This window comes from Dipodomys ordii, unplaced genomic scaffold (assembly GCF_000151885.1).
Source record: "Dipodomys ordii isolate 6190 unplaced genomic scaffold, Dord_2.0 Scaffold3, whole genome shotgun sequence".
Lineage (NCBI taxonomy): Eukaryota > Metazoa > Chordata > Mammalia > Rodentia > Heteromyidae > Dipodomys > Dipodomys ordii.
This window is the reverse complement of record NW_012267219.1, coordinates 33,171,614-33,184,445: the sequence shown is the minus strand read 5'-3', so window position 1 is coordinate 33,184,445 and position 12,832 is coordinate 33,171,614. Positions and strand designations below refer to the sequence as shown.

Below are 12,832 nucleotides of genomic sequence, written 5' to 3'. Positions count from 1 at the left end.
CACAGAAAGGCTCAGGGATAATGCCCAGGCCCTCAGTTCAGGCCCCAGGGCATGAAAAAAACTTCCATCAGATTGGGAAGGTAGTTGGAGTGAAAATCGAAGTGTACATACAATAGCCATTTCTGAGTATTAAACAAAGGTAGACTCACATAGGAACTTCCCCATACCTGACTTGGCAGTGATCTAGGGTGGTGACTCCATACAAAAAGACGAACAATCCTATGAAAGCAGCTGGGAAGAGCATGCCGGTGTACCAGCCCAACCAGGCAAAATACAGCCCAATCTTCTCTCCGAAGTACCGCCTGTTTGAGACACAACAGCTTGGAAATAGGGCAGCATGTACAGTTAGGTATTAGCAGGATGCAGTAGCGCTTGCCTGTGATCCTGACACGTGGGAGGAAGAAGTAGGAGGCTCATGAGCTTGAGGCCAGCCTGGGGTACAAAGGGAAGCCCTGCTTCGAAGCCCAAAATAAAATATAAATGAATAAAGTTAGGCATTATAACAGTTTAGCCATTCTGCTCTGTAGTGACCTTTCTGGTAAAAGATAAGACCAGGTACACCGAGAGAAGAAAACATGTCCAAGGATAAGCCCCGAACCCCAATTTCTTCCCATACAACTCTACATCAGAAATAGAATTAGCTTCTCTGTAAGAGGACTCAATTATACACACACACTTGATCTGAGAACAACAAGTGGATTGGAGGGGCAGGAATGGGGCATGAGTCATGGTCCAGGTTAACTTGGCAAAGGCCAGCAGGATTGACATAGAAGATTCTGAGATGTAGTCAGATTTGAGAGAGGCGAGATCTTCTCTCTCAATGCCACCTGTTTGAAACACAACAGCCTTGAACATTAGAACAGAACAGGAGGTACATGAAATAGCTTTCTGAGATGGTCCCCAAATTCCTTCTCCTCAAGTTTGGCTGTGTTTTTGTCTCTTCGTTCTAGCTGCATAAATCCTGTTCTTCCTAGGCTCAGTTCTATAAAGTGGTTCACAGGGCAGCTGGGACCCACCGCCATCCTTTCCCATGTATGTGAATTGTTGCCAATTGTACAACATCCTTCCTTACCCTCACACCTTTCCCATCATTACACGTAGTCTGATACTTTTTTCTAATTGTTTCAACTCTAGAGACCACAGCATCCCCTTTGCCTTTTCCGACAATACTTAATAGTACTTGAAATATAATGGTCAATACATTAATACTCATTGACTAACTGCAAATGTTTTAATCAAAACATTGTGGATAGAGATGGTTTGCCTGCAGCAACAATCTGTAATTTCTAATCAACGGAATCCTGTAATATGGGACTCAGGCTGGGAAGAGAATTCTTTCTTTCCCATTGTTTATCATGCATTGAATCTGGTCAAAGGAAGATGACCTCATTTCAGAAAATATTTTCTACTCACTCATAGCTTTCAGATGGTTTGTTGTCAACACAAAGAACAGGATGTAATTCATCAATGTCTTTGGAACATGGGGAATACATAATTGTTGTAACAAGGACTTGGACAGAAAGAACTACCCAGAAGGATAATATAGGAAGAGAGCTGTCTTCATTTTTCTTTCTTTTCTTTTTGCCAGTACTGAGGCTTTAACTCAGAACTTGGCCACTGTCCCTTTCACTCAAGGCTGTTTTCTATCATTTGGGCCCCAAGTCCACTTCTGGATTTTTGGTGGTTAACAGGAGATAAGAGTTTCAAAAACTTTCCTTCCTAGACTGGATTCAAAACTCAATCCTCCTATCTCAGCCTCCGAAGTAGCTAGGATTACAGGTGTGAGTCACCAGCACTCAGTGAAAGCTGTCTTTTACTTTCTTCCTTTGGGCTGATTTTCTTTTAAGACCAAGGGAGAAGTGAAACATATCCAGCTAGTGTAGGAAATTAGACATGACTTTCTTTTTTATGGGGATCCATGAAGCCAACCATAATAACCAGTCTGTGAATAAATAATGAGATATCAGGACATAATGCTGCTATAGCAGAAGGTTGGACAAACATCGGAGATTTAACAAAAAAAACCCTTCTTCACCGTTCCTTTATCATAGATTAAAAGCCAACACACACTTTGACATGCACATTTTTAAAAAGTCCTTAAATGTTATTAATTTTAAATTAAAATAAGACTGCAATGGCTTGGATTGGGAATACCTTGTAGGTTCTATTTGCATAATATAGGCTGAGTATCTCTAATGATTGTTTAAAATTTCAGATGTTTTCCTTTGATTTTGTGATTTATTTACATGTACAGAATGAAGTGTCAAGACAAGACTCAAGTCATTTATGTTTCATATACACATATTGACATATGTTTACATATTTTTAGCGTGTGTTACTATTGACTGTCACGTGTCCTTTGAGATCAGGTATAGAACTGTTCACTTGTTACAACGTATTAGTGCCCTCAAATTTTAGGACTGAGAAGGATTTTGGATTTTTGGATTAGGAATGCTCAACCTTTAGTAAACTATGTTCTATTTTGTCAGTAATATCTTCAAGCCCTGCTATTTCTGTACAGGCAGTATGTCCCTAACAGGCACACAGGTGCCCTGTTCCTCATGGAGTCACAGGAAGGCCTGGTCCACCTCCCATGCCCCTTCTTCAGCTCCTTCCAAGGGCCCTTTTGAAGGAAGCATTACCCTCATCACGGGACTGTCAGTTCACCTCTTCCTCTTGGAAGATACCAAATTAGAGCAAGGGCAATGCGGCTTGTTCCAGCTGAGAGACAGTGGGTGCTTATCATTCAGTGCTAACTTTATGTTTACAGTTAGTTAGAGACTCACCTTACAAGATCCAAAGGCTGGTATTTATACCACACACCCCAGGAAGCCCAGCATTCATAGAGTAGATGTCGGTGATTTACTGCTCCATGGGTTCGAATGGAGTTTTTACTTCTGTAACTTCCCTGGAATGAGAACACCACTGTACATGAGTGAAACCCACCAAAATCAGGAGCAAACTCCATGCTTTTATGGAAGAAGTAACAAATGGAGTGACAGGAGACAAAAGGGATCTTCTAGCCATCATCATTTTAGTTCTTCTAGACATCATTATCTTGCTGATGACGCCATTAAGTACAAAGTAATTGCTTGCTAGAATAGGCAGGTTAGACTGAGTTCAAATTCAGTTCTGCTACTTTTTAGCTAGATGATCTTGGACAATCTAAATTCTGAGCCTTGTTTGTCTAATCTATCAGGGAACTAATAAAACTATCTTATTAGATTTCTTCTATGGTTTGAATGGATACAGTGGTGAGTCTAAAGCCTATTCACAAGACTGGTTAATTCTCTTCCCTATTCCTCTCAAGACAGGGAGATGTTGGAAAATGTCTTTGTCACATGGCATTATGGACATGGATATCCTAGAATGTAAAAGGAGAAAGCTCCCTGGAAATCCTAATCGTTAACATTGAATTCAGCTTCCTCATTCAACAAATGAGAAGCTGGGCTTTGGTGGCTCATGTCTGTAATCCTAGCTACTTAGGAGGCTGAGATTTGAGGACAGCTTGGAAGCCAGCTCTGGTAGGTAAGTCCGTAAGACTCTTATCTCCAATTAACCACCAAAAAGCCAAAATTGAAGATGTTGCTCAAAGAGTAGAGTGCTTTGAGTGAAAAAGCTACGGCACAGTGGCAGGCCCTGAGTTCAAGCTCCAATACTGGCACAAAATAAATAAAAAATTGAGAAGACCAGGGATTTGGGAGATGGTTAGTGAGTTCATGAAAATACTAGTCTCACACACAGGAAAGTCATCTACTGGAGGCAAACTAATTATTCAGGGTCACTAGGAAGTAAGTTCTTACTGGAAAGAGCCCAGAACTGGGCATAAGGAAAATCAGATTTGTCACAGCTCAGCCATGCACTCAATGTGTGTCTTAGCCATCTCTAAGCCTCTATTTGAATTTTTAACCAGAAACCAGGGCAAGACCAGTTGTCCTTCCCACCTCTGAAAGGTGTTTTGAGGCTAAATAATACAATCACATTAAACTAAGAGTAAAGAGTTAAAGGAGTAAAGACATTATTACTGCTGCTGTTGTTACTCTTTTGGAGATACTCTTCTCATAGAATATAGGGCTTCCTTAGGGCATAGAAGCTCGAGGAAGTCTGTGGGTCACTCTGTGGGTTTTGTTGCAGCAACTGTTCAGATACCTTCATGCTGGCACAGGGGCTTCTGCCCACTGGCCACTTCTTGGTCTTTGTCTTTTCTAGGGGCTGGGTCTGGGCATGAGCCCCCAGTTCTCACCAAATCCCTTCTCCAGGCAATGCCAACTATTAATAGAGGAAACTAGCCATTTGGTGCTGAGAATCAGGGCTTTTGTCATGAAAATGATAATAATTTCCCAATAAACATGAAGATTATACTCTTGAAAACCAAAGTATAGAATTCTTGGTTAATCAAAGTTCTATGTGCAAGTGAAGGGTAATCCTAGTTAAATCTAGAAAAGTAATTTGTATCATAATGAGTATGAATAAGGAGAATATCAATGTTTATACAACTTGGGAGGATGAGAACAGGACTATTCATTTTCTTCCTTTAAAAAAAATTACAAGCCAGGTGCTGCTTGCGGCTCATGCCTTAATCCTAGCTACTCAGGATGCTGAGATCTGAGGATCACAGTTCAATGCCAGCCAAGGTAGGAAAGTCCATGAGACTCTTATCTCCAATAAACCACCAGAAAACTGTAAGTAGCACTGTGGCTCAAGTGGTAGAGTGTTAGCCTTGAGCTGAAGAGCTGAGGGACAGCACCCAAGGCCCAGAGTTCAAGCCCCACTATTACAAAAGAATAAAATAATATAAAATTACATGAATGTTCATTTATCTCCTGTGGTTGTCAGAGCTTTAGCTAAATGGCTTCCTCTCAATCTTTCCAGGAAAAGTGATACATTTAAGTTATATATTATATATTATGTATTTCATGAACATTTGTCCCCTTTGTCTGGTGCCTATTTTTCAGTGCCTTTGTAATTACATGACTCAAAGCCCCTGAGCCATTCCTTAAGTATTTCTGCAAGTATATAAAATGAGATCTATATATAAACTGGTACTGGGAGAGGGATGGAAGAATGCAAGTAGACCCCCTGTGTTACCCACTGGACAAATTAAATTCATCCTGGACAAATGTCCTATGAGCAAATTAAATGAGTGACTATGCCTAGAAACCAACTGCAGTGACAAGGAGTTGCAAGAAAGGGAAGGAGAAAAGAAGGGCACAATACCTCGTGAAGGGGAAAAGCAGCTTCATAGGAGCCATTGGTAAGCAAGCGATTCAGACCTAAGGCAACAAGCAGACCCACTTGAGTTAACGTTGAGCTTTCCTTTTTACAATGCTCAATGTAAGAACAGTACTTTCAAAAATGATTCAAACCTACTTGGGGATACCAACAGTTTAGAAAGAGCACTTTACTGTCTCTAGGAAGTGAGGGCCAATTGCTGTAAAATTTGATTTATTTCTAAATTTTAAAATACTGAATGGTCAAACACGGACTATATTTAAGGTATATACTGTGGTGGTTTGATAAGCATATTTATTGTGCCATGATTACTATAATCAAATTAGTTGACAACTAGCAATGCCCATGCTGTACATTAGATGCCTAAAACTTGCATTTTATAACTTTTATTTTGTCATGAAATATGCCCTTTGACCCTCATCTCCTCATTTCCCCCACATCCCGCTGGCAGCCACCATTCTGTGCTCTGCCTTTTCTAAAAGTTTGACTTTCTTAGATAGTACACTAAAGTGAGATCACGTGGTATTTGTATTTGTGTGCCTCATTTAATTAACCAGATGTCCTCCAACTTCATCCATGTCATCATAAATGATGTTTTCTTCCTTGTATGGAATAATGTACAATAATATTCCATTGTACATATATTTACCACAATTTTTTCATCAATTCACCTGTCAGTAGACACATGGATTGTTTCTATCTTGGCTGAATGAACATGGAGGTTAATTTGGATATTAGCCAGAAGTGGGACTGTAGAATCATATGGTAATTTTGCTTATTTATATATTATTATTATTATTATTATTAAGAAACTGCATTAGGATTCTTCTTTCTTCTCTCACAGCTTTTATACTTTTGTATACACTGTGAACTTCAAAATGTAATTTTATTATTTTGGTTTAAATAGTTACTGTTAAAGAGAATGAGATAATATGAATGCTTACATATTTTTTTCAGGATTTTTCATGTACCTTGTAGACATTTTTTGGTAATGAGTTGGTTAATATATTAATTTTGTATTATTTTATTTTTTTGGGGGGGGTCCGGTCGTGGGCCCTGAACTCTGGGCCTGGGCGCTGTCCCTCAGCTCTTCAGCTCAAGGCTAGTGCTCTACCACTTAAGCCACAGCGCCACTTCTGACTTTTTTCTTTTTGCTTATGTGGTGCTGAGGAATCGAACCCAGGGCCTCGAGCATGCAAGGCAAGTGCTCTACCACTGAGCCACCTTCCCAGCCCCGTATTTTAATAAATATATTGATACATCTAAATTTTTTGTGTGCCTTTGTATGTAGCATGTTTATATCTAATTTTTTTTGTGCCTTTGTATGTAGCATGTATTTCTTCTCTTACTGCATTCAATATTTTTCTTCTTCCTTATTATGGGTTTCAAACAAGCTGATCTTGGTTGTCTAGGTATATAGTTTTCTTCATATTTCTTATCTTTTGTGTTTATTAAGTTTATTGATCTCTAGGTTTACAGTTTGCATCAAATTTGTAAATTTTTACCCATTAGGTTTTTTTGTTTGTTTTTTGCTTATGTGATGCTGAGGAATCGAACTCAGTACCTCATGCATGCCAGGCAAGCACTCTACCAATGAGCTACCTTCCCAGCCCCTACCCTTAGTTTTTAACAGTTTTAGTATCATTGCCTGTGAATTTTTCCATCTGTGTAAACTATGGGTAGGTTCTTGTTGACTTCTTCTTCTTTTTATTTGCATGTCTGATAAGCTGGTTAGATGTCAGGCACTGTCATTCTCTCTTTTGGGGAACAGAAATTCTTACAAATGTTCTTGAGCTTTGTTCTGAGACATAGCTCAGTTACTTGGAAAAGGGGTGATCTTTTTCTAGTTTTCACATGTGTTAGGCAGGAATTGTTTAGTCTAATAGCAGGTATTTTTCACCAATGAAACCAGACGCTTTCTCATTGATCGGCGAGTAACGAATTATTTTATTTTCACAGGCAATCCGGTTGGATGCTCTTTCTCTGGCCATAGGTAATTTCTTGCCGTGTATGCCCCAATTGATACTCCATGAACACCTGGTGGGTAGGAGTGGAGTAGCTCTTCAGATGTTCAAGGTTCTATGTCTGTGCAGCCTTTTGTCTATTATGGATAGCTGTTTTTGGTTTCCCATTGTTTAGTAATGTCTTTAAAATAGTCATTTCATATACTTTAATCTTTTCTTTCCTTTTGGGTTGTTTCAGGTGGAAAAGTAAATCCTTTGCCTGTTCTTGCACGTTGGCTAAGAATGAAAGTTTAATGGGTTTCAGATCAAGATTTCTGTTGCTTGTTAAAATAAACTTCAAAGGATATGATTCGGTTGATATCTCTCAAGTAGCTTCAAGGTCAAATGCTACCTATACTTTAGGTCCTGATCAGGACCAATGGTTTATCTGACCTGGAAAATGGCACCTGCCCTTACACCTAGCTTTTATTGGTAAAAGGTCAACCAGTTATTACGCAGTTTTCATCAGAGCCCCATATTGATACGTCAAGCTGATTCACATTAACATGAACCAAGAAGGTATCAGTAGGGATTTATATTTTGTCTACAGAAAGCCCTTAATAAATGACTGTGTAATGAATGAAAACATTATTGATTATGCAGAAAGGTCTGATTTCTCCAAACCTCTGATGAGAATTTCACTTATTAAGAACTTTCAAACATCCTAGATTCTAGAAAAATAAGATCCACAAGGACCCAATAAAAGACTCTGACGATAATGTTTGTAAATTTGTCATAAAAATTTGTCCAAGTCTCACAAAATGAGAAAAAATAGCTAATATTTAACTCTGCCATTTTACTAACTTCACCTTGAATGATTTTTTTTGTTTGTTTTCAGTTGTGGGGCTTGAACTCTAGACCTGGGTGCTGTCCCTCAGCTCTTCAACTCAAGGTGAGCGCTTTACCACTCGAGCCACAGCACCACTTCCAATTTTCTGGTGATTAATTGGAGATAAGAGTCTCACAGACTTTCCTGCCCGGGCTGGCTCTGAACCATGATCTTCAGACCTCAGCCTCCTGAGTAGCTAGGATAACAGGCATGAGCCACTGGCATCTGGCTAACTTGAATGATTTATTGTAGGCATACATATAGTTAAATAAATACATTTATTGAGCTAATAATTGCAATTTCGCCAGGATTTTTCCAGGGTTGATTCTCACTGTTGTAATAAATTCAGAGTGAAGTTGAAAATTTACACATAGTGGCAGTTTATCCTCCACCGAGACGCCTGCATGAATCAAGTCCACAAATCAATATTTTTATGTTACTTCTAATCAATGCTGACTCATGGATGGTGATAATTTCAAGAAAGAGTTCCAGGCAGAAAATAACACTGGACAAACATTAATTCTATCAAGAAGTTAAATTTCCTGCTAACATGTTCCTTTTTAATTTATTAAACCAAAGATGACAATTAAAGCAGTAGATTAAAGATCAGTGGTAGTTTAACTTCAGATGTTTCTGCATAGTGCACGATCCTGAATTAATAATTTATTCTGATTGATTGGTTTATTCTAATTAAACACTTTCCATTTCAGCCTTACCAATTTTCAAGGCACTGAAGTCCTTGAGTAGAATCCTCCATTCATCGTTCGAGGGAATCTTTTACAAAGACTTGTTCTGACTAGCACCAAAACTACACTTTCAGGTCTCCTTCAGAACCCCCAAAACTCACTATCTGTGCCTTTTCTTTCCCTTAAATCTTAACTAGTTGTAAAAGAGCCCATAATTAAAGATAAAAATATTCTTTATAACAATTGCTAGATGGTCTTGCTGTATGCAGTTTCTGATTATTTAAGGATACTGATAGTGAGACACAAACTGTGTCAAAAAGATCAATTACTTTCAATAAGCATTTATTAGGCTCCTTCTGTATGCTAGATACTATGCCAGACAAAGATGCTACAAAGATGAACAAGGCAGATATCAGCTAAGGACTTATGATCTAGACTGGTAGCAAGATTCTCAATACACTCTGTTTTAAGTTATGAGGTACACTATAAATGATCATACTAACCTCAGTGAAGGCACTGCTTTTTTGAATTAATTACATTTTCAATGAAATAACAGAGAAAACTATAATCATAATTTCACATTCTCTCACCTATTTTCTAGTACTTCCATAATATAATGTTAACTGAAAAGAAGTATGATTGAAAGGCATAGATAAGCCAAGCTCTGGTGGCTCACACTTGTAGTCCAAGCTACTCAGGAGGCTGAGATCTGAGGTTCATGATTTGAAGCCAGTCTAGGAAGAAAAGTTCATGAGACTCTTATCTCCCATTAACCAGCAAAGAAGCCAGAAGTGGAGATGTGGCTCAAGTGGTAGAGGTGCAGCCTTCAACACAAAAGCCAAGCAAGAGTTAGAGGTCCTGAGTTCAAGTCCCAGTATTAGCACTAGAAGAAAAATAAAGAGAGAAAGAGAGAAAGCAAGGAAGGAACGAAGGAAAGGATGAAGGAAGGAAGGAAAAAAGAAAGAAGTAATATAAAGCATAACCCAAACCTGTTTTCACAAACCATACCACAGAATAAGGAATTAACATTTTAAAAAGAGCTGATAGTTGAATTATTTAGGAAATAACAGCAGTTTTCTGTAGGTGATAGCTTTATATAATGTCATTGATAGTAATCCAAGTTAATAAAAACAGTTGTATATATACAAATCTGAAATAAACACTTCAAAAATAAGTGTCATAGAAATTCAGAAGAGGGGTGAATTTTTCTGAGCTGGAATGGTCACAGAGACTCTATGAAGAGTGTATATCTCAAAGATGGAGGACTGTTCCTGAGAACATAGAATAAGTTCAACTATCACCAATCCAAGTTAAGAAAGACCTGTAGTAGGTTTGATTACATCTAACTCACTTGCATCTAACTCAATAGAACATTCTAGATGTATCAGACCTGAATGAGGTAAGCTATCTATTTCTCTCTATTTTACTTTATTCAGCTTGGGATCAAAGTAGTTTTGTGTGTTTTCTTTCTTTCTTCTTCTTTTTTTGGCAGCTTCTTTATGCTAGTGACTCATACTGAGCTTGCATTCAGCTCTACTGTCTGAATCTCCAGTCTGTTCCTCTCACTATGCTGTTGAGCAACATTTCTCCCACACTGTACTGGGGCAGTTGTTTTACTGAATCTAAGTGTAGGATTATCCATTTACAAACTGTTAAATGTTGTCCTGCTGGTTTTGGCTGAGATTTCTGGCCTGACTCCAATGATGAACTCATTTGAATAGGTCCTTCCTGCCTAACCCCATCTGAAATCTTGACCCAGAGTCCATGTAGCTGTGTCAGTTATCATTTTGTGGCTCGTCGCTCAAGATGGACCTTCATTGCCTGATTTGCAGTAATAGAGCTGGAGTTTGTAAATATTTTCTATTGTCAGATGAGATGCCGTTAAACTCTGTAAGGGCACTGAGGGCACTGGAGGCACACTGGTGGAGTTGAGGATTTCTCTTCCGGATACCATTGTGCTTTTTTCAACAGGCTTTTCTAGTACCCGCTTCTACTGCAACCAGATCCCACAGTATGGCTGCTGGGAATCAGGACATGATGCTCCCAAGGAGCCTTTTTCCTGGTGTCCCCTGTGGGGACAGATAACTGCTGCTGGTACTCAATCTCCCAAAGAGTAAATTTCCCAGAACCTATCCAGGGAGCATCACTCCAGGAAGCAAGATCTACAGAAGTCCCCAGAAAACCTCTCTCCTCTGGCAGAACTCCTGGGAACAGTCTGGATCACAGCTTTGTTGGGAACACCTCCTAATTTCTACTCTTCTTCTACTATTCAGAGGTCTACTTCCAACCTTAACTAGTTGCTGCTGCTTCCAATCCCCTATTTATTTATTTTAAACTCTCCTTGTTCAGCTTATGGGTGACTCACTCTTCATTAGATCCTGGCTGATTCAGGTCCTTACTGAAAAAATTAACTGTGCTGGGACAGAGATAACAAAGGCACCTAAGCATTCTGATGCAGAGCTTGTTTAATAAAGGCAGGAAATTTGGTAGTGTAATATAGAAAGATTCTCAGAAAAATGCCTAAAATATAAATTGTGGTGGACATTTACGGGGAAAGATGAGTACATGTAGAAATGATTTATGTATGACAGCTCATTTTCGGTATGGGCATCTCCCCTCTGCCTAGAGTACTCTCTCCCTCCAACTTTCCACACTGACTTTTTACCAGCTTCTCAATGAATCTTTCCTTGACTGGTACTTAATCCAGATTAGCTTTACAAGTCTCTGTTTCAACTTCTTCATGTCGTTTATTTACTTACTTTCCCCCTTCTTAAATACAAGTTCTAGGAGAGAATTGTGTTCTACTACCTAAGTGCTTGTTCAGTGTCTGGAACACACTAGGTGGTCTATAAATATCTGCTGAACTGACAAAATTTCTCTCTGATCTTCTATAAATGGGGTGGTATAGTCTTTAAAGATGTTGAAGGAGGACTCTAAAAATTTTACATTTGTGCACTATCTGTGCAGGAAGTATAGTTTTTTAAAAAAAATAAATGGCTAAGTATTTCTATAATTGCTATACACTGGAAAAAAAACAGGAGAAGAATGTAATTCCTCAATACCAAATGCAGTTTGTAACACTAATATAGTACTTACCTATTTTGTTTTTTCCTTCTTCATACTTTATTCTTTGTAAAATATGATGCACAATTCTACTTCTTGTGGCGTTGTTGAAGAAAGTGTCTTTGTTGTGTATGATGAAGCTGTGCACACACACATTGAAAAGACAAGTTGAGGATTACTTGAGGTAAAAGATTCTGTTCATTAGAATTTGGTGCTGCTCAGGTAGAGCTGCCCTGGAACCTCATGAGAGAACCCGGAGCTCACACCAGAACACGAAGCTCACAAGTCTAAGTCGTTTTTGTCCTCAGAATTCTGAACATTTACCTTATTATGTCAGGAAGGACTTGGACCTAAATGAAATTAACCCTAAAACAAACTAATAGCAAGCCTAGGTCTTATATTTTATTTTCGTCACCAAAGTCACTAAATAAATTCAACTAAAAATCGATACTGAGTTCATCTCCTCTTTTCTTTTATTCTGCTCCCTCCTATGTCATAATCATATGTTTCCCAAGGAATTTTAAGATTGAATTGGCATGGGTGGCCGATGCAGAAGTTTGGAGGTCGGTCTTAACTCATGGGTAAGGTAAGAGATTGATATTTCAACTCTTTTCCTTGCTTGCCTACATTCTTTTCTGGATAACCTTTTTGTTGTTGTTGTTGTTGGTCATGGGGCTTGAACTCTGGGCCTGAGTGCTGTCCCTCAGCTCTTTAGCTCAAGGTGAGCGCTCTACCACTTGAGCTACAGCGCCACTTGGATGACCTTTTATTTTTAGAAAGCATACATGCAAGATTCCTTTCTCTCAGCCAGTCTGTCAAGCTTGTCAAGGGCATACACAGACACAAAGACACAGACACATAGACATACAGACACACACACACCCCACTGGCCTTTCTGGACGTTGTTTCTACCTTAAGGAGACGCTTTTCCAGATAACAGAGATACTAGGTCTATGTGATCCAGCAGAATGAGGCTCTTCCCTTCCCACAAGTGTGCTTAAGACTAATAGCAATCCTGT

General features: G+C 38.9%; 1 protein-coding gene across 1 annotated transcript in view; it reads right to left on the bottom strand.

Moving 5' to 3' along the window:
• Ano4 (anoctamin 4) overlaps window positions 1–12,832 on the bottom strand; it is a 195,224-nt gene that overhangs the window by 79,487 nt on the left and 102,905 nt on the right. Inside the window, exons 8-11 of the mRNA XM_013019853.1 lie at window positions 11,847–11,953; window positions 5,218–5,273; window positions 2,787–2,908; window positions 168–302 (exon numbers count right to left, since the gene is read on the bottom strand). Of these exons, the coding sequence (XP_012875307.1) occupies window positions 168–302; window positions 2,787–2,908; window positions 5,218–5,273; window positions 11,847–11,953 (420 nt within the window). The remainder of the gene's footprint in view (window positions 1–167; window positions 303–2,786; window positions 2,909–5,217; window positions 5,274–11,846; window positions 11,954–12,832) is intronic.